The 22,465-nt window shown below is 37.8% G+C and overlaps 1 protein-coding gene across 1 annotated transcript in view; it reads left to right on the top strand.

Moving 5' to 3' along the window:
• Nucleotides 1-22,465, top strand: part of DICER1 (dicer 1, ribonuclease III) — a 95,066-nt gene that overhangs the window by 20,775 nt on the left and 51,826 nt on the right. The window contains exons 2-8 of the mRNA XM_036752249.1: nucleotides 6,427-6,615; nucleotides 7,256-7,418; nucleotides 8,858-8,988; nucleotides 10,454-10,588; nucleotides 11,199-11,359; nucleotides 18,310-18,478; nucleotides 20,833-21,305. Coding sequence (XP_036608144.1) covers nucleotides 6,472-6,615; nucleotides 7,256-7,418; nucleotides 8,858-8,988; nucleotides 10,454-10,588; nucleotides 11,199-11,359; nucleotides 18,310-18,478; nucleotides 20,833-21,305 — 1,376 coding nt within the window. The 5' untranslated portion in view covers nucleotides 6,427-6,471. The remainder of the gene's footprint in view (nucleotides 1-6,426; nucleotides 6,616-7,255; nucleotides 7,419-8,857; nucleotides 8,989-10,453; nucleotides 10,589-11,198; nucleotides 11,360-18,309; nucleotides 18,479-20,832; nucleotides 21,306-22,465) is intronic.

Below are 22,465 nucleotides of genomic sequence, written 5' to 3'. Positions count from 1 at the left end.
TAACCATTATCTTTGCAAATTATATAAAGAAAAATGTAAATCTCAGTCTTTAAAACTTCACCTCCCTTTCCTTGTTAACCCTCCCCCCAACAAATTTTTTGAAATTTTGTATTGAATGGTCTCATTTTCTCAAATTTTTGGCAGTTAGCTTTTTATTATAACTAACCTGTTGTTATCTGTTTCTAGAGAACTCTGAAATGTAGTTAACTAAAAAGCAACAGATAATTTTGTTTGGTTTTGACACAGAACGCTCCTTTCTTAATCCCTTTATACCAGTGATGTTCATTCCTTTTGGATATGTTTGTTTTTTATTTTCATGAAAGTCTCAAACTTCACTGTTTGTTCATTTTAGAGCAGAAGCATGGTGTGACTTTCCCTTATAAACTACTATCAGTGTCAAAATGCAGTTCATCCAACAGCAACACAGAGTTCTCAGAAATTAAAACGGTAAATCTATAATTCACAAAAATAAACAACCCTGTGAAGTAGGTACTGCAAGTTTTATCCCCATTTTGCAGGTGCATTGTGGTATAGTGGGGAAAAACACTGACTTTAGAATCGGAGGACTTGAGTTAAATCTCATTTCTGTTTCCTGCTTTTAAGACCCTGTCCAAATCATAACCTCCTTGAGTTTCCTTATCCGAAATGATGGAGTTGGACTAGATGCCCTCAGAAATTCCTTCTAGCTTTAGCTCTGTGATCTATGGTCCAGGTGAGGGAACTGAAGTTAAAAGAGACTGTGACTTGGCCACAGTCACACATGGCTGGTAAAATGAAAAAAGAGGCTGAGACTCTAGAAGTTTGTGGAGCTAATATTTTTAACTAAATATTTTTATTTAAGGCTTAGAATTTAGCTTTGTTTATACTATGTAATACCATAGCTATGCTGTCATATTAAATTTTTTAATGACAAGTTAAAATTTTGTGGGGGAAATGGCAGGTAACATGACTACATCTGCTGTCTTCGCTAAAGCAATTAATATTGTTTATATTCAGTTCAACTCTATCATGTAATGTTTTAAGTATACTCCATTTTGTTTTGTATTTTTAAAGATTCATGCAGTTAGAAATTCAAAACCTTCTTGTCTCTCTGCTTCTTCTCCAGGACTACTGCTGCCTTGTTGTTGTTGCTCCGCGTTTGGCTTCCTTTCTTTTTAATATTCTTTTGGATTTGCTTATTTCACTCTGGATCTGGAGGTTCATACAAAACTCCCAATGTTTCTGAATTTTTCATATTTGTCATTTCTTATATACGACAATACTGCATTACATTTGTATACCATATTTTTTCATCCGTTCCTCAATCAATGATACCTACTTTGCCCTCAATCCTTTGCCACTACAAAATAAAATGTTACTATGAATGTTTCGCTCTTTGTTAGACTTCTCTTTGAAAAATAAAAACTCCTTGTGATATATACCCACTAATTGAGGTCTTTGGGCCAAAGAGAATGAAGTTTAATCGTCCTTCTTACCTAATTCAAAGCTTAAGTTAAGAACAGTTGAACTAGTTCCACCAACAGTTTATTAATTTTCCTTTCTCGTAAGTCCCTTCAGTGTTGACTCTTTCTGGGTTTTTTTGTTATTTTTGCCAATTTGCTTGGTGTGAGGTGAACCTTCATGGTTGTTTTAAGTAATATTTCTCTTATTATAAAGAGGCTGCTCGGTGGTGTGGATTGACAGGCAGCCTCACATTCAGAAAGCCCTGCTTTCCAATCCCAGCCTTGACTCATGTGGCCTGTCTGATGATTGGAGTAAGTCCGAGTTACTTAACACTTCAGTGCTCCCAAGTAGTTCTTTATGATTGTTACATTCAGAACAGGTGCTGATCTGCATTGTTAGAGGGAGTTTTCTTGCTGGGAATTCTCTATACCAGTGACATCACAGGTCTGGACCAGCCAGTTCTCTCAGTATTAGTTATTTGAAGCCTGCCTTCATGTGGTCATTGATTGTAATTCTTTTGAAGACTATTCACTCATATATTTTGACCATTTGCTTATTGGGGAACGATTCTTTTGCCTTTGGCTTCTTAGGGGAGTACAAACTTCTGATAGGCCATATGAAGCCAGTGTGGCTTTGGGTTCTAACCCAGCAACAAATTGTATATGCACATTCATCGTCCAAGGATCAGTTGTAGCAAGATGTGGAAAGGTTCATTGCATCACTGCAGGGTGATTTTCGGTCATAGCAAAAATACTTACTAGGGGACAGGTTGCAGTTTATTTAGTTGTAGGGTGTGATAATATCAATAAAACCATGGATTACTAAAATATGCAGGCTAGTAAATTCTTTATATTATAAATGACTAAAAAAATTTTTAAATTTCAGTCTGTGTGTGTGTATCTCTCTCCATAAATATATATACACATATATCTATTTATGCACATATTTTTACAAAATTCCTATTCTGATGTACTCTGTGAGTGATCCTTGAGTCTTGGAAGGCGGTGACAGTGGACTGCAAGCTCCATCAGTATACTACAGCCTGGGGATTTGGCCAAATGGTTTTTACTTTTTAATTGTAATTTTATTGTATTACAAAAAGGTAAAAAACATTTTTAGTTTCTGGCCCAGGAGACAGCTAAATTTGGCTCTTCGTTGTAGTTTGCTGCTTTAGAAGATTCTAACAATTAACAAATAAAATAGACATAAATATTAATTTACATTTTAGCTGTGAAATTACAGTAAAAAAATTACCTGTAACCGTCACAGTTACTCTTGAGTTCTCACTTCTGGAATATAGTCCCACCAGTCAACTCTCAGGATTGCTTCCAGATTCTTTCAGTTTTTTTCTTTATAGTGTTCCTGTCAGAGATAAAAGTTAAACAGTTCTTTCGGTAAAGAAATTCTCTGTATTTTTCTTCTCTCTGAACCTGGGTCTCTCTTCAGCCTTGACCATAACAGTCTCTTCATAGATAAGATTTAGAACTCTTATCTCTTTACAGATAATTAAGATTCTGTCTCTTTACAGATAGCAATTAGAAGTCTCTATCTCTTCCTAGATTCCTCATAGGTCAGTGTTAAAATATTCACACAGTCCCATTGATTCACCTCAGGGAATGGTAGTTAATTTGTCAGAATGTAGACTCTTCAGTAGACGATAACAATTTTTATAGTTTCAGTAGAAAAGGCAGTTGAGGCTTATGTTACATAAAGAAATCTGGCAAAACTTTTGTGAAATAATGCAAAATGAAAACAGAACTGCAACAAAGTAGAGGAAAGGAGGGAGCCTGACTTAGTCTTGCAGGGGTGGGGTCCTTGCGGCCTCGAGGACACATGTGGCCTTCTAGTTTCTTGAGTGAGGCGGCCTTTTGACTGAGTCCAAGTTTTACAGAACAAATGCTTTTATTAAGGGCATTTATTCTGTGGAGTTTGGATTTAGTCAGAGGGCCACACTTGAAGACCTAGAGGGCCACATGTGGCCTCGAGCCTGCAGGTTCCCCACTCCTGATTAGTGGATAGGGTGCTTGACTAGGAGTCTGGAAAATCTGAGTTCCAAACCTGTTAGGCACATCCTAACTGTATGACCCTGTCCAAGTCATGTAACTTCTCTTAGCTTCCTTTTCCTTATCTCTGAAATGGAGATAATGATGTCATCTATCATAAGAGTCCTTACTAAGGAAGCGATGTCTGTAAGTCCGGCTGTCGCCCCTCCGACAGGGACCGTGCGCATCTGTTGTCATCTTTGCCAGTTTGCTCTTCAATATTGATAACACACGTTAGCTGTATATACTGACTACGGTCATATGAAAGGAAAAAGGAATGAACAAAGAACTTTGGATGGAATACAAGGATGATTTCATTGGCATCGGCAACTTCTTGGCAAAGGAAGCAAGCACCTTTCTATCGCTGCAAGTTGACATCTGTTCTGCAGTAGTTTGAAGGGAGTTCCTGGGGCACAGTAATATTTATTCTACCTACTTCGTAAGGTTATCGTAAGGAAAGCACTTTTAGGACTCTTCGGTGGCAAGCCTGAGTGACTGGGCTGGATGGTTCATGTTGCCAGCCGTAGAAATATAGAAATAAAAGAAGTTCCTAAGTCATCCATTCCTCTTCTGGTCCTCTTCTTTGTGCGGGAGTTTCTTTATTATTATTAGACACATTGAGTGTAAGATTTCTGTGGGACATCAGTTTGAAAGGGCCAGTAGGTAATTGGTGATCTGAAGCTTGGAGGAGAGAATGGTTAGATATATAGGTCTGGGGGGCATCTGCCTAGAGACAATGGTGAGTTTTCTAAGAGAGAGAGAGAATGTTGAGACAGTAGAAAATAGAGCCCAGGACAGAACCTTGGTATTCCCATAGTTAGGGGGCATGATATGGGTGATAATATCGGTAGCAAAGGAGACTGAGAAGCAACATTCAGACAGGTAGGAGATGAGTTAGGATTGAAAGTAGGATCATTGAAACCAAATTGGAAAAAAGTGGTGTCACCAAAATTGGAGAGTGTCCAAGAGGAGAAGGTGGTCATCAGTGTCAAATGTGGCAGAGAAGTCAAGAAGGATTAGGATTGAGAAAAAGCCCTCAGCTTTGTCAGTAAAGAGATCGTTGGTAACTTTATAAAGAGAAATGTTGGTTAAGTGATCAAATTCAAAGCTCTGTTGCAAAGGATTGAGGTGTGAATAAGAGGAGAGCATGTGAAGCCAGGGAGTATAGGAAAGTTTTTCAAGGCATTTGGCTGAGAAAGGGAGCAAAGAAAACCAGACTCTTATTTAAGGGTTTCACTTCACAAAGTGAAGCTAATCTAGGTTTTTATCAAAGAAAGGATAAGGGTTCTGGGTTGAGAAACAAAAAAATGCTAATGGATTATGAAGGAGGAGGGAGACGATGGCATGGCGGCTGAGCTTATGGAAAGCAACTCCTTTAAGATGTGGCCTTCCTTTTTTTTCCTTAGCATCCCATAACAACCACTTTTTCTGCTTTGAGGGCCATGAGGCACATTGGGATGTGGGTACAAGACTGAAAGAGACAAAAGGAGGAAAACCTCAAGGGTGCCAGCGGGGAGAGCAGTGGAATTCCTGGCCATTATCTGTCTTGGACTGCTCCTCTTACATAAGAAATACATCAAAGTCTGTGTGGTGATATTGAGCTGTTGGTTGGGCAGTCTTAAGATGATGGGCATGGGATATACTTTGTGTCCAAGTGACGTAAACAATAAAATCTATGTCTGGGGGAAGACGAAGGTCATTTTGGTTGTATTTCAGCGAATAATGGACAGATTATGTTTTGTGTAGGACACTTGTTTATTCTTATAGACAGAACAAGTGCTTGGTCATTTTTAGGAACATAGATGCCCTTTGTAAAGCTCTGCTATTTCACTGCAGTTTGAAAAATACTCTAAGAATGACTCTCCTGAAGTAATAATGATCCACAGTTCTTATCTCCTTGGGTGTCCTCAACTCCCGGTGATGGTGCTATTGCATTATCTACGTCAAAAGAATGGTTTAGAGGCTAAATAAGCTTCCCTGCCTTGTTGAATTTGTTTCTGAACCCAGTGGTTGTGCACCTGTGGGTTGCTTTTAAGTGACCCTGTATGAAAAATGTTTTTATATACTTGGATTGTAGGTTGAATTAAGTAGAAAAAAATCAAGTCAATAGACTGCATTTACATTGCAAATTTAACATCAGGGTATGTACTTGTATGCTCTTGTCACGGATCAAAGACAGTATTTTCTCTTTGTAGGTGTTAGGGGAAGGTAACCCATAGTGCAATAGAGAAAAGTCTGCTTTTGACCACTCCTATTACGAAGGATGGTAGAAGAGACAAATTCTCTCACACTGAGTAGGGAGCTCCCTTCTGGTACTATAAAGCCAACAATACTCAAGAGTTCCTGTCCATGGATTGGGAAATTAGAAGCATTAATTTATTCAGATTTTAGGTAGTCAAGCCCATGGGAAAGAATATTACATTTTACAGTATAATGTATGATAGAAACTTTGTGTGTGTTGTTCTGGTTCTGCTCCGCATCAGCTTATAAGTTTTGCCATTGCTTATAGTTTTTCAAAAGTATTTTAAAACATGCATATAGATGTTTATGTATATACATATGTGACAAATCTGTGTATCCATACACACATACCTGTATACATGCAGTTATTTAAATGGTTAAATGGTTGATCAGCTTGAAGGCTCTTATCTGCAACAAGGTGAAATGACAATCTCTTGGTTTGAGGCTGATCTGACGCTCAGAAGGCTTTCTATAGTGTATGGATAGAGTACCTTGCTATTAGCAGTACCTTATAGTCTTTAGATAAAATACTGTACTTGACTTGGAACATGTTCTTTGGAGATCGAAGAAATGCTACATCAAGTGAAGAGTGGAAAAGGATCCATAGATATGTTATTCTGAGATTTTCTTTATTTCTATGCTTTTTTAATGTTTTATAATAATGCATCGTTGGGTAATGATATTCTTTTTCTCTTTATAGTAAGCTGTGCTAGAACAAAAATGCAATGAAAGAAACACTGGATGAATGAAAAGCCCTGCTTTGCAAGCCCTCAGCATGGCAGGACTGCAGCTCATGACCCCTGCTTCCTCACCAATGGGTCCTTTTTTTGGACTACCATGGCAACAAGAAGCAATTCATGATAACATTTATACCCCAAGAAAATATCAGGTACTAATGCTAGTACTTAATTGAGCATTTTGCACTAACATGGAGTAAACTAGCTTGACATGAGTTACATGCGTCTAGTTTTACTGGTTATCAGGCAGTCGTATTCTGATTTATTCTTATTCAAAACACTTTTTTTCAGAGTTCCATTTTACCTTAATATTGTGTTTAATTAATTTGATATTATTTCTTAAATTCCTCATTTTTCCTTAATCAATTTAAAGATCTCACTGTACCTGAACCTCCATTTCTTAAATAATTTGGGTAGGCACCTTACTTTTGTCTTAATAGCTCAGGAATCTAACTTCATTTAAAATAACTTGCATTAAACTGGCAGAACAAAGTTTCCTTTTAACTTTAGGTTTTCTTGTCAAAGTGTATGTTTTTAGTATTGAAGTAAGATTTCTTAAACTTTGGTAGACTATAAGTGTTACATGAAAAATAAAACTTGCTATTAGATAATTCTCAAAAGCATCTCAGCAGGTCTAGCTATCATTCTTACATATCATTCTAAAATCTTTTTTTTGTGAATTTGTTCTATGATTTCTGCAGGAAACAATTATCCATTTCTTGCATTCTTTATTGTTGTTGCATTTTACATTTAACAGGTAAAAAGCTTTATTTTTTTCCAATGTATTTCTAGGTTGAACTGCTTGAAGCAGCTCTGGATCATAATACAATAGTCTGTTTAAACACTGGCTCAGGGAAGACGTTTATTGCAGTACTACTCACTAAAGAGCTGTCCTATCAGATCAGGGGAAATTTCAACAGAAATGGAAAAAGGACGGTGTTCTTGGTCAACTCTGGTAATTTAAAAAATGTTTTGTCCAAAAAATTGTAAGGAGTAAAAAATGGTGGAGGTTTGTCATAAAGAAGTTTTTTCTTGTGTTTATTGATAGGAGTTTGACTAGTAATGGACTTTTCAAATTCCTGAGAATAAGCATGTTCCTTTTGGTTTTCCTCTTATTTGCTTGTATTTAATTTGAAATAAGTGTTTTATAATTTTAAATGATTGTGCCTGGTAACTTTCTGATATATATTATTTTTTTCCTGACACAAAATTTACAAAAAGAAGTAAAATAGTCCCCAGGATTTTGACATTTGGGTAATGGGGATGACATTTGTTTTAACACAAATCAACTAACACACTTCTAAAGTTTAACAAACAAATTTTTTATTGGAAGTAAGGGTGGTGAGGTTCTTCATCTGCCTTTTTGAAACTCTGGCACATATACGAATGATTTTGAATCTAGCTTAACTAAATACGCAGTACTTAGGCTGCCTTATAGAGTATTTTAAAAGTTTAAATCCTTGTTGAATGATAAAATGATAAATGATCGAATGACTTGAAAATAGGACCACTAGCTGTAGAATCACTGTCATTTCTGCCCAAGTTCATTCCCACTGCCTTAGGCTGGAACAAGCGAATCTTTGGTGACTGGGAATTCTGGGAAGTAAAATTCATTTGTACAAGTTGGGAAGAAAAGATTTCTCTGACCGAAGGCTGTGACCAAGTGAATGAGAATGGTTTGAGAAGTGACACTAGTTAGTAGTATTTTGGCAAAGAGCATTTGCACTCTTGTATGATTGGTTAAATGCTAGCTCTTCTCTGTGTATCTTTCTTTAAACTTAGTATGTAAAATTTATGATTCCACATTTCTTTAAACTAGTACTGTTAGTATAGTGGTTTGAGAGTTGACCTTATAACTAAGGAAAACCTGGGTTCTAGATCAGCCTTTGACATATCCTGATTCTTGTAACCTTGGCTAGTCACTTAATATTTTAGTGCTCTAGGCAGTTCTTATATGATAGATAAGTTGCCCATCTACATGGCAAGTATTGGACTGGCCTTGGAATCAGGAGGACCTCATTGGAAACTCCCAGTGCTAATGAAATTACATAGTTTAGTCCAGAAAAATAAATATTATTATCAAGAAGTAAGTTGGTATAGTAGTTAAGAAGACTGGCCTTGTAGCCAGGATGACCTGGGTTCAAATTCTGCTTGTGAAGCATGTTAGCTCTGTGGCCATGGATGAAGCACTTACACCCTTTCACTGCCCCTCATCAGCTCTCTGAGACTCTTGGATGACAGGGCATCTTGGATGAATAGAGCTTTGCCATTGGGAGGTTCCTCATTCTGATAAAAATCTTAGTTATGAGCCCTGAAATATATATATTATTATGTCATGGAATCAGCTAGGAAGTGTTCATTTTATCTCACATGAAATTCTCTGTTGGTATTCAGCAAACCAAGTTGCTCAGCAAGCATCAGCTGTCAGGACACATTCAGATCTCAAGGTTGGAGAGTATTCAAGCTTAGAAACAAGTGCATCCTGGACAAAGGAGAAATGGAACCAAGAGTTTATAAAACACCAGGTGAGATAGAGGGAGATTTTTATAATGTGTATCATTAAATAGTTTTCGAATTTGACTTATAAAGTGATCTTAGCCTGAGTTAGGAATTAAAAGAATAAATATATATATAATTAAAAGTTGCCTTGTGCTGATTTTATTAGTATAACCAGTATTTTAATCAGATAGTAAGTTGAATGAGTACAGTAATAATATCTAACGGAAATATTTTTTCTCCTGCATACATTAGGAACTTAATGATTATTAAATTAATATCTCAGTCCTGAAGTTGGCTATCACCAGTTGTTTAGAATGGTAATATGGTTCTTAGTACATAAAGTGCTAGATTTTGAGTCAGGAAAGTTTGGTTTAAATCCTGCCTCTGACACGTAATAGCTGTGTGAGCATGGGCAAGTAAGTCACTTAACTCCTTTAAGCCTCGGTTGCCTTAGGTAAAATAAGGATATTTCCCGTAGTACCTACTTCACTGGGCTGTTAAGGCTAAAATGGGATACATACGTGAAACTCTGTGAGTCTGGAAGCAGTGTGTATGTACCAGTTCTCCTGAACTTACAGGGTCATTTACCTGTCACTTGCCTCTTAATTACTGGATTCGAAGCCAGTAATTCCAGGCAGCAGGAGACCCGTCGGAGAAATATGAGTTATTACTGTGCCACTTCTCCACGGCTTTTAAATTAGAATGTTTGTAAACTAGGAAATAAAAGGAGGCGTCCAGGTGGTTCAGTGGATAGAGCGCTGGATCTGGAGTCAGGAAGACCTGGGTTCAAATTAAGCCTTAGATACATACTGGCTGGGCGGGTGAAGTCACCTCTCTGTGCCTCACTTTCTTTATCTGTAAAATGGGGATGATACTAGTACAGGATTGTGCTGAGGCTAAAATGAGATAATGTCTGTAAAGCGCTTTTGCAAATCTTAAAGCACTATACGAATGCCGTTATTAATGTTACTGTTGTTATTAACTTTTCTGAGTTGGAAGGACTCTAAGTTATATATTTATATATATATTATATATGTGTTTATATAACAGTATTTATTAGAATTTGGCATAATTCATCAGCTTCCACTGAAGGATCAAATGAATTATTAGAATGTAGGAGGGATACTGGGTGTATTAACACCAAAACAAATGGTTTGCTTATTGTTTATTTTTTTTAAAAAAATTGGTCTAGAAGATTGAATTGACTGGTGTTTTATCTGTTTAATAAGTCAGTTCAGTGAACAGATGCAGAAACTCTGATATGGATGTAATCACATGGGCAGAGCCCCCATCACTGGGATCTTGGGTCTGTCTCACGGTTTTACTTCCATATTATTCATAATTATACTTTTCACATAAAATAAATGCATGAATTGGTTCAGAATTTTTGGTTTCACTTTGGATGCTAAATTTTGAAATAATAGCCTTTATAATTTAATCTGTTTAATGGATGCTGTGCTTCATATATAATCTACATTGATTTTATCTTAGGTTCTGGTTATGACCTGCCAAGTCGCCTTGAATGTTTTAAAAAATGATTACTTATCGCTGTTCAACATTAACCTGTTGGTATTTGATGAGTGTCATCTTGCAATCCTGGACCATCCCTATCGAGAAATTATGAAGGTATGGCTGTAAGAGATGCTCAGCTATCGGTGTTTTAAATTTTTGTATAGCTGATTAATTGTATACAGTGACAGATTATTTCCCAAGTAAGAATAACTCTGAACTGATGGCAAATCCCTTTTCTCTTCAGGTTTCAAGAAGAGTAATTTAGGCCTCTTGATTTTAGGCTTAATGCTATTACTTGCTAAAAATGGTGGGGTTGCCTGGGAGAAATCAGTTCTTCTCTGTGGGCAGTAGTTTTCTTATTCCTAAAATTGAGGAGTTTGGATTAGATAGCTTACATTCCTTTCCAGCTCCAATTGTAGGATATCTAAATAATTTTAAATAATTCAGATAACCTGTAGGAACAGTGCTTCTTTACTGAATGTATAATGAAATCAACATTTGATAAACAAATCATCTAAATATACTACAGTAAATTAGGGGGAATTGTAATTTGGTAGCCCTATAGTAAACCTGCACCAGAATTGCCATTAGAATTACTGCTACATAAATCCTTGTGTTTGTTTTTCAGAGCAGACTTTACACCTTTTTTTTCAGATTTAAGATCAGTGATAATAGTGTTATTAGGGCAAAATAAAATTCCTAATACCTTTTTTTATTATACTAGATCTGTGAAGATTGTCCATCGTGTCCTCGAATTTTGGGTTTAACTGCTTCTATTTTAAATGGAAAGTGTGATCCTGCAGAATTGGAGGAGAAGATTCAGAAACTGGAGAAAATTCTTAAGAGTAATGCTGAAACTGCAACTGATTTGGTAGTCTTAGACAGGTATGCTTTGATAGCATACTTTATGTTACCAGGACAAGCTCCTTATTCTTATTTTTAACACTTAATCCTATGCTTCAAACATAGTAAGTACTCATTGAATGTTTGTTGAATGAACGGAGGTCTCTATGTTTGGCATTGTACTTACTCAGAAGCCCTCTGTGGATAAACTGAGTATGGGAGAATTTAGCCTTTTTCCCTGTTGGAAGGTTTTTTTTTTCTCCTTTATTTGGCTTAATTGGATGTAGTGTTGTTTAGTTTGCATTGTCTCTTTCTCATGCCCTGGAATGCTCTCACTTTTCATCTCTGCTTCTTAGGATCCCTTATATCTTTTAGAACTCAACTCAAATGCCATTTCCTATAGGAACCCTTTCCTTATTTCCAGTAGCTACTAGTACTTCTTTCATTACTTGTATTTATTTGTATATACTAATATGTACACGCTGTCTCTATTAATGAAACTAAGCTTTTTGAGGGCAGGGATAATTTCGTTTTGACTTTGTATCCCCTTTGCCTCATAGTACCTAGCGCATAGTAGGCATTTTAAAAAATGCTTTATTAATTGATCCCAGACATGGGGAGAACACTTTTTGCAAAGGCACAAAAAAAGATAATTTTCCCTGGAAGAGAAAAACTGTTGCTAGTTTATCCTCAGGTGGCATAATTCTGTCTGCCATCAGCTATGGTACTTTTTTCTTCTTTAAGCTTCCTCTTATCCCAAATTGTTTTAAAAACCCTTTTTGTTGTCTTAGCATTTGACAGGGCACTTGATTCATTCTGCATTTTAGTGCTCCTAACAGTATTCTTACAGAACAATGTCATGCTTTTGTATTCATCCTTTGTTACCTGTCCTTGCTTCCAAGTTTTAAAAATCTAAGTTTGTTGATAATTTTCCTGTGTAGTCTCTTTAGACAACTGCCCTTGTTGATCCATGTTGGAATTTTTCTCTTATGATCTTCAGAAATGTATCCCTAAGAACTTCTCATTTTATTCCTTCTGATCCTATTTCTCTGTAGGATTTTAGGTCATGAATTCCTACTTGTCCTTCTCTAGAGCACTTGAAATGTGCTCTGCCAAAATTTAGGGTATATTTTTTTCAGAATATACCTGCTTTCTCTCCTCTGTTACATATTCTAAAATTGAATGGTTCACATAGGTCCCAAGGTTCCCATAATTCCTCAATCAGTTTGTCCTTGGTAAGTATCTGAGCATCAGGTACAGAATAAAGTGTCTTGTGTTTGAGTCCTCCTTTTTTTTTTGATGGATGAAATTATTAAGACTAACCAAGAGTTTTTTTGCTGTTCCCCTTGGGTAGAGATAAACCTGTAGCAGACATCCAGGTAATTGATATATTTTCCACTAGCTTGATCCCATTCCTCAGGACCAGGCTTCTGATCTGCTTAAAGTCTTTTTGTACAAGTGTTCTGCAGTAAACTTATTCACCCAAATATTTTCTTCCTTAGTTCCTCTCTAGATTTCCTCACATGAGTACATCTTATGTGATATATATTTGATAATATAAAATCCCAAACTGTTTGGCTTCACTTTAATCTCTCCTATTTCTTTTGAAATAGGGCTTTCCTATCCAAAGATGTATTCAAAACATGGGTCCAGTTGCAGGAGGGCAATATTTTTTTCTTTGCATAGGGAAAAAGCTTATCACTTGCACTTTGTATGGGGATTATGTGAGACCATGGATTGTATTGCTGGCCTTTTCTTGATTTTTTTCTTCAATTTTTTTTTTTTTTTTGGTATTTCTACTGCCCTACAGTCTTCTACCTACATTAGATCTGTTCCTTTTGGTATCTTACTTGGAAGATATATTAGATAATTTTTCTCCCTTCATCCTCCTTTTCATCTTAAAGCCCTTTTGATGTGATTTGCATGATAGTAGACAAATCATTTTAACTGGTTCTTGTCAGACACATTTCATCCCTTGTAACGAGCCTACTGTAATTTAATCTGTAGTGCTGAAATCCACATTCTGTCATGTATGGCGTATGCTTTGAAAATAAATGTGTGGAAATTGATTTTTTATGGAATATTCATTGAAAAATATAAAAAAGTTATAGGGTATAAGAAGTCAAGGAATTGTTGAAGTCTTCATGAATGGAGATTTCCGGAACTACATAGCCTCAAGAACCTCCCTGGGTTTACAAAAGTCCTTAGACCTCAACTAAAAAATTCTTTTGGATATTAGCTCCCCTCTATCTCGGTTTCTCAGATCAGTTACCGATTTGAGTGTAGTTTAGCTAGAGTTAACTTTCACTTGGAAGTGGCTGTTACAGGGACCACAGCAATCCTGTCCCCTTCACTTATTTATATATCCCTTTGAGGTTATCACATAGACTGGTTGTTAGCTGTTTACTGTCTCTTTGGATTTCCTGTTGGTGTCTTCAACTCAGCATATTCATAACAGAAGTAATTATCTCCCTCCCTAAACCCATTTCTCATACAAATTTACCTTTTTTTTCTTTTCCTGTTGAGGGCACTGTCATCATTCTCATATCTGACACTTTCTTCTTCCTTCCCCCCTTCTCCTATGATTCTCCATCAGTAGCATTTCTTGCCTCTTTTCCCTTTTTCCTCACACAGCTACTGCCCTGGTTCAGCCTCTCAACAATTACCTCTTACTTGGATTATCGTAATTACTTCCTAATTGGTCTCTGATTTCAGGTCCTCTCCTTTCCAATCTTTGCTTTGTATTATTGTTGAAATAATATTTCTAAGGCACAAATCTGATCTTGTCACTCTCTTTATTAAAAGCTTCACATGGTTCCCTATTACTTCTAGGATAAAATATCAACTTCTTTCTTATGAATTAAAGTACAATATGGCTCCAGTTTACCTTTCTAGACTTTTTATATATTACCTACTGCTCTTCCCTTGCCTATTTCTGAATTTCATTCGTCTTTACCTGCACCCTTAGGATCTTAACCATCTCCCAGGGCTCACCCTGTCACCAACTCTTTTGTGAAACCTTTCCTTAAGGCCATCCCCCGCCCCCCGCACCCCCCTCTCCCAGCCCTTAGCTCAGTGCCTTGTACTTTGTAGATGCTTAACAAATAATTGAATTTAGTCCCAATGTTTGTCAATCCCAAAGTCTGTCAATTATCTCATCGCTGATGCCCAGTCTTTAAATTAGGATCCTTCTATTTTCGGTTCTTCCTTGTGAAGAGAAGTCATGGAAAAAGGGGACAAGGATATTGTTAATAGTTTTAGAAATAAGTATAATGGAGCTAGAGAAAGAATTGAGGAGGACAGCTCAAGTGAACAAGGCGTGTGAGAATAGTTGTTTAAAATTAGTAATGTTATGTATACGTACATGTGCATATATACATGTATGTCAGTATGGCTGCAAAGTACATGTGCACGTATTCAAATATGTAAACACAGATATACATATGTATGTATGTATCCTTATGGGTATGTGTACGTGATTCACATATGTATCTGATACATCTACATTTATATACATATACATACACACATAAAGAAACTGAGGCAGAGAGATGTTAAATCAGGGCCGTGCAACTAGTGTTTAGGGCAGGATTTGAAGTTAGGAGTTTCTGACACCAGGTCTAGCACTCTATTCAAAAAAATTAGTAATATTAAGTCTTGTAAAAAAGTGGCTGAGGAAGGATAGGACCGAAGCCTAAAACCATACAGCCAGCCCCCCTTAATGGATTGGGCCTTGTATTAATAACCCAGCTAGCAGCTTCTGTGGGGGCGTAAGATCCCCCCACAGCCAGCACCCAGGAGGCTTTTTATCTGCTTAACCAAGGAAAGCTCGGTGAAGGGGTTGACCGGCTTACTTTAATCCAGCATTCAGTTAGTTCAGGGGAGCAAAGAGACAAGCATCAAGAGATATACCAAATACAGATTCATTCACGTACTTCAGGGGGAAAAGCCAGCACCCTGAGGTTCAGAACATTCATTTAGTTCGGGGGAAAACAAACCAGCACCCCGAACCTCAAAACCAAAATACAAATAAGTTACAAATATCAACAGACAGACCCAATACAATTCATAGTTACCAACATCTGGGCTCGGCCCGAGAGCAAGGGCTGGCCCAGAGTCACGCTTGCTTGCCGCTGCTCCCACACCAACCGGAAGAGGAAAGACGAGCTTCAAGCTGTCCTCTCCCCTCTTAGAGGGTTTTTGACATCATCAAGCGCCGCCTGAATGACCAGGGCTGATTGGTTCTTGACTTGGCCCCTCCCCCTAGCGTAGACCAGGTTAACACACCTCCCCTCAGCCAGCGCCATGACTCATCACACAGGAAGTTGCCTGCTTCCTGGCATGCTCTTTGGGCTTCCTGCCCCGGAAGAGCAAGCCCCAGCGTCCAGAGGCTCCATGAGGTAAGCTGAGTCACTCAAAGAAAACAAAGGCCACTCCGGTTACAGGCCTTTGTGCTGGGGCCAGGCCTTGCTTAGCTCTGTCCTTGATATACTTTGACTGCCGTGGCTCTTCTGTAGTTTAGGGTCATGTGGCTGGTCCTTGGGTCCCCCCTCCTGTCTGTTTGAATGGGCTGATTTGAGACCAGGCCTGCCAGCTGCCGAAACTCCTAGCTTTTGGGTTCAGGCCTTAGCCCTGTCTCCATGTCCCTTTCCTTGGCCAGTCACCAAGTGGGAGTTAACTGTGTCTCCTGCTGAAGCATCGATAGACTCCTGCCAAATAGTGGAGATTATATTGGCTTCAGGCCTCTTGGAGGGTCTCTCAGAATAGGCTTTATGGCTATTGTACTTATGGGCTGTCCTATAAACTGACTTTGAGCCTCATGGAGGGCCCTCAGGCATGTACTCACTGTCCAGGGTGGAGCCATCTCAGTTTCCTTTCCCACTGACCTATTGGGAACTGGCCTTCCCCCTATGGTAGCTCCATCAGCTCAGAGCTGAAATCCTGTTGACTTTGAGCCCCATTTATTGCATTTAATCTGGGTTTTGGCTTCCTTGTTAATCCCTATTCTCTGAACATTTCCATGTTTCTCGGTATCTGTTTTTCAGTTCCGTACTAGATAAAGGAGCTTCCTGGTGTTTCCCTTAGGTTGTATTGAGACCATTAGCTGAGAACTCCCACTCTTCCTCCCTCTCTTCATCTCATATCACCCAGATGCCTTCTGCCACTATCTCCTCCTTTACCCTGTCTCAGATGAAGAGATGACCATTCTCTTTGCCTAGGCAAACCCTCTACATGCACAGATGATCCCTCCTTCTCTAGCATAATGTCCCTTCTATCATCCCCACTCTCTCACTTCAGTCTTTTATCTACTGCTTCCCTTCTGTCTGCAAACATGCCTATGTCTTCCCTGTCCTCAAAAAACCTTTGCTTGATCCATTCCTCTCTGCTGGCTGTCATCCCATATCTCGCTTTCCTTTTGGGCTAACATCCTCAATCTCAGCTCTCTACAGTCTCACTTCTAGCCTCATTATTCAGCCAAAGTCAGTAGCCAAAGTTACTGACAATCTCTTAATTGCCAAATCTAATGACCTTTCCTCGGTCCTTATCCTGCTTTACCTCTGTGTAGCCTTTGATGCTATTACTTTCTTCTCCTTCATACTCTCTTCTCTCTAGGTTTTCAGGACATGACTTTCTCTTGTTTCCTTTCCTGTCTATCATTGTTCCTTCTCAGTCTCCTTTGCTTGGTTTTCATCCAGGTCCTGCTTGCCTGGGCCACATTCCCTTCTCCCTCTGTACTGTTTCCCTTGGTTATCTCATCCTCTCTCATGGATTCAATTATAGTCTCTACACTAACGAGTCTCAGATTACTTATTCAGTCTAAACTTCTTTGCCGACCTTCAGACTCACATCTTCAGGTGCCTATTGGACATCTCAAGCTGGATTTCCTTTGGACATCTTAAGCTCAGCTTGTCCAGAGCTGAATTTATCTTTCCCCAAAAACTTTCCCCTTTTCATCACTTCTTGCACATAATCTTTTGCCAATCAGTTTTACTTTCTTAACATTTCTCAGATGTGAGCCCCACTCTCTTCTGACATGTCACTCCTGTGACATAGGCCCTCATCACCTATTTTTGCAGCAGCCTGCTTGTCAGTTTGCCTGCCACAAATCTCTCCTCCCCATGCCAGTCTTTCCTCTACTCAGCTGTCAAAGTGATCTTCCTAAAGTCTGACATTTTACCCCTTTCCCCTTCTCCCCCTTCCCTCCACTTCCAGTCTTTAAACTCCAGTGGCTTTTTAGTGAGCTCTAAGATCAAGTATGAATTCTTCTTTTTGGTGTTCAGAGCCCTTCATAACCTGCCCTCTCCTCTACCCTTCCAGTTTTTTTATACTTGACAGCCCGCTTGTACCCTTCTGATCTAATTTGACTGTCCTTTATGTCATGCACAACTTTGATTCTTTGGAGACCACGGTATTCCGAGGATCCTAGCCTAACGGTTTATCCAGGACCACATTTGAGGAAGAGATTAATTTTTGTGCTTGGTATTGTTAAAGCCGTGCACAGTTTACCAAATGGGAAATTTTTCCAAATGGAATCTAGCCTAGTCTCTTCTTCATTTTAATTCCTGGGACCAATCTTGGGGAAGAACTTTTTTTTGGACCAAGAAAAAGGATGTCCTGCTTTACGCAAAAAGTAGTAAGCCTAGAGCAGTTACTATCCAAACAAGTGTGATACATGTTGAAAGTATAAATGGTTTCAAGAAGTTTGCAGGTAGGTTTATGTTTGAAAGACCCCTTGATGAGTTATTAAGAGAAGCTTGAGATGTTTTGGGTAAATGCCTAGCCTTTTGAAGTTGACACTAATGGAGAGCAGGCGTGCTCCCTCACATTATGCCCTATAATGTTACTGTCAGACAAATTCTGTTCTGGGGGAACAATAGGTCTAGCTTATGATTATTCTTAAATTTTTATGACTGTCAAGAAAAATTGTAAAGTTGTGTTTTCAGCAGTTCTTTCTTTACTGATGAAAATTTGTGTTTGTTTTCATCTTAAAGATATACTTCTCAGCCATGTGAGATTGTGGTAGATTGTGGACCATATACTGATACTAGTGGGCTCTATGAAAGGCTGCTAAAGGAATTGGATGAAGCACTTAATTTTCTCAATGACTGCAACATATCTGTGCATTCAAAAGAAAAAGATTCTATATTAATTTCTAAACAGGTAAGAGCATAAACATTTGGCCATAGGAAAGGACTACTTTAATTGTTTCCTATTGATTCTTTGTCAGTCATTTTGCATTGAACTGAATATTATAACCTTGTGACTTGAAACATTTCAATTTTATGGTTAAGAAGTTAGGCAAAGAAATTTTCAATGATATTCTAGGAGTGGAAGATAGAAGGCTAGTATGTAATTTTTTAATTAAAAGAAAGACAGTTCTCCTAAAGCAGCTTTTTTTGTCTCCTCAAATTAAAATGTATGAATCTTTTTTGCTTTTAAACTTTTTTTCTTGTTAATACCATATTTAAATGGGATTCTTAATTCCTGAATTCATAGCTTTTTGTAAATCAGAAAAGCAATGGTGCTCTTGGGCCAAACATATTTATTTTAGAGAAATAGCTTCAGATTAGCTTTGGTCTTTTGTCAGCTGCAAATTTTGTAGTAAATTTTTCCAACTGCTCATGTCATAACCGGGTTCTTAATTTTGAACTCTGAGACTGAGTTAATTCTTATCTACCTTGTATCTGTGTGTGCATACATATTGTTCAGTATTAAAAAGAGATCTACAGTAATCTGTGTAACCACCTGGATTAAGATGGTTCTTTCAGTTGTTCCCAATTATAGTGGATCATAGGGACCCACAATTGAAAGGGACCTTAGAGTTCATAGAATCCTACTAACTTGTTTTACATGTAGGGAAACTGAGGCCCAAAGAGAGTGATTTGCCTAAGTGACATAGTAGCAGGATTCAAATACAGGTCATTGAGCCTTGTGCTTAAGTGTATTTTTTAAAAAGTAAAAAGGCCAACCCACAAAAAAATCCCCAAGAAACCAACTTGTAGAATTTAGTTCCTAAAGTCGGGTGATAACTGAGATAAAGTTGGGTTTAACTGGCAAATATGATTGAAATCTGCATTTATACTTTCTAATCAAGATTAGTCTTTATGTCAATCCCCACAAATACTTCCTATTCATTTAAAAAATTATTCCTCTAGTCCAGGAGTTTTTAACAATTTGTGTCTCTCTCTCTCTCTCTCTCTCTCTCTCTCTCTCTCTTTCTCTCTCTTTCTCTCTCTGTGTGTGTGTGTGTGTGTGTGTGTGTGTGTGTGTGTGTGTTGTGGACTCTTGGTAGTCAAGTGAAACTGTGGACCTCTTCTCAGAATAATTTATATTTTTTGCTTTTAAAATGAATAATTGAAGAAAATGCTAAATTTCATTTAAGGCTAGTGAAAATAAAGTTGTAATTGTTTTCCCACTTGAGTTTATTGATTCCCTGATCTATATCTCTGAAGCCTTAGAGGAGGTGAGGTCCATAGACTCTGGGTTCAGAACCCCTGTTCTAATTCAGAAAATTCAAAACACGTGCAAGTGTTACTGTTCTATAGATCTTGGGTAGAAATGCCCTGGACTTATCTTACTGAAACCACTTGTAGTAAAGGACCCTCCCTGTGGATAGATTTAATCTAAAATTTTCCTTCAGTGTTGTTTTTCTTAAAGACTAGTTAGACCCCTGCTCCAAACATACCAAATATGGGAGATGGCAGGGCCAGGTAAGAGCAAGGGAGTTTAAGGTCCTAGATTAAACTCCAAAGTTTACAAACCTGTGCTTCTTTGGGAACTGTGTGACTAGTGGGAAGCTTTTTCCTATTCTCTCCTCCAAAATAGTACTTCTTTTTGGAGGAAAGGGAAATATTCATTGCTCTTTGGAACTCCCTTAGGAATTCATCCAGTCACTTTATAATAGGGTCTGATCCCATCTTGTCCCTTCTCTTAGAGGGATAACCTAATAACCTCTGTGAGCCTTATGTCCAATAGGAATGTCATTGTAAAACCGAACACACAGTTCTGAGCAAAATGTCCAGCAAACTTTAAAGCGTGTTGCAGGTGGGAGTTACTGACTATTTTCTTATCATCATCGTCAGTTACAGGAATAATTAGATTTGCATTATAGTCTTTGCATAGTGTGCTAAAATTTAGGGGGGATGGTGTCCCTTTGCTTCTGAAACTCAATGGACCCTCATTACTTGTATTACTTACTTAGAAATGAGCTAATGGGATTGTAATTCTTACTGCATGAACTTAAAAACATTATGGATTTTTTATTTTTTATGTTTTGCAATTTTACAGCCTAAAGTCAGGTGATATGTAATAGACTCCTCTGTGGGCTGTAGCAGAATCACGAAATACTAGATGCGGACGGGGGGTTTAATCCTTAAGCGATTAATCTTTGTGTTGTGAGATAAATTTACGTGCGTAGTTTGAGAAGTGAAGCTTCACGTTGTGAATCGTCAGGCCATTATTGTTTGACTTCTTTCTTTTTTCATGATCTAAAAAAAGTGTGTATATTTGGATAGATTCTTTCAGACTGCCGAGCGGTGTTGGTGGTGCTGGGCCCCTGGTGTACAGACAAGGTAGCTGGAATGATGGTAAGAGAACTTCAGAAGTATATCAAACACGAACAAGAGGAGCTGCACAGGAAATTTTTATTGTTTACAGACACTTTCCTAAGGAAAATCCATGCACTCTGTGAAGAGCACTTCTCACCTGCCTCACTTGACCTGAAATTTGTAACCCCGAAAGTAATAAAACTGCTTGAAATTTTACGCAAATACAAACCATACGAGCGGCAGCAGTTTGAGAGCGTTGAATGGTATAATAATAGGAATCAAGATAATTACGTGTCTTGGAGTGATTCTGAAGATGAAGATGAGGATGAAGAAATCGAAGAAAAAGAGAAACCAGAGACAAACTTTCCCTCTCCGTTTACCAATATTTTATGTGGGATTATTTTTGTGGAGAGAAGATACACAGCAGTTGTCTTAAACAGGTAAAGCTCTAGGGTTAATAGTTTTTCTGTAGTAGTAAAAGGAAGGGTTTTGCATTTTAAAGTAATACACAGAAAAACCTTTGAGAGCAAATGGAAGGATTACAGATATGGTATAAAATCTCATTTTTATTTACTAAAAACCAGCTGAGAAGGGGGGAAGTACATTTTGGGCAATCTGAATTGAGTACAAGAAGTACAGTATACGCCAATCCAAAATGATGTATCTCTTATAGTAGATGATTGGTTTATATGGCTGGTGATTCTGGGATCCAAATCTTAGTCACTGTGGAAGCTTCCAGGAGCTCTCTGCCACAGACTTGTGGTTTGTAGGCTGCTTCTAATTTAATCAAAGACTGTTACTTTCAACTAGATGGATTAGATATCTATAGCTGAATGTTTAAAAGTTAAGTTATGTATGTCAAAAATATATATTGCATTTGGTAGATGTACTAATAAAAAAGTAATGTGTTTAACTTTCTTTAGCTGTTAGTTGGCAGGATATTTGGGCACCCTAGGTAGCTCAGTGGATAGAGTGCCAGGCCTGGAGTCAGGAAGACTCCTCTTCCTGAGTTCAAATCTGGCCTCCAACACTTACTGACCATGTGTCCCTGGGCTGTCACAGAGACAGCACACTTTGAACCATTTATCCCACTTGAGTTCATTTGCTGTGACCACCACAAGAACAAAGTATGCTTGAATTAGAGAATTCATTTGGTATCATGTAGCTTAAACTCCATTTTATAGGTGAGGGAGAACCAAGCTCAGAGCTGAGTGACTTATTTAGGTTACATGGCTAATTAATGGCTGAGTTGACAATTGTTTCCAAGTTTTTTTTCTGGATATTTAGACAGTGTTATGGAGATAATTAATAAAAATATTCCTTTCTACTTTTTCATTTTGATTCAGTTTGCAGTATAAAATGATTTTAAAACATTTCATTATTGTCTGGTTCAAAAACTACACTTTGAAAATCACTGTTCTGAATAGTACTGATGGAAACCAGGAAGACAGTATCCATATGCTTGAATGATAGATGTTTTTGTTTTTCAGATATAATAGAAAAATTGAAAATTTTGAAATAACTAGTACCATATATTAAGTTGTAGAATGAGTGAATTGACTTTATTTTAAGTAAAATGCCCGAGTTAAAGGAAATAAAT

Source organism: Trichosurus vulpecula, chromosome 3, assembly GCF_011100635.1.
Source record: "Trichosurus vulpecula isolate mTriVul1 chromosome 3, mTriVul1.pri, whole genome shotgun sequence".
Lineage (NCBI taxonomy): Eukaryota > Metazoa > Chordata > Mammalia > Diprotodontia > Phalangeridae > Trichosurus > Trichosurus vulpecula.
This window is presented reverse-complemented; position numbering and strand designations above follow the sequence as displayed.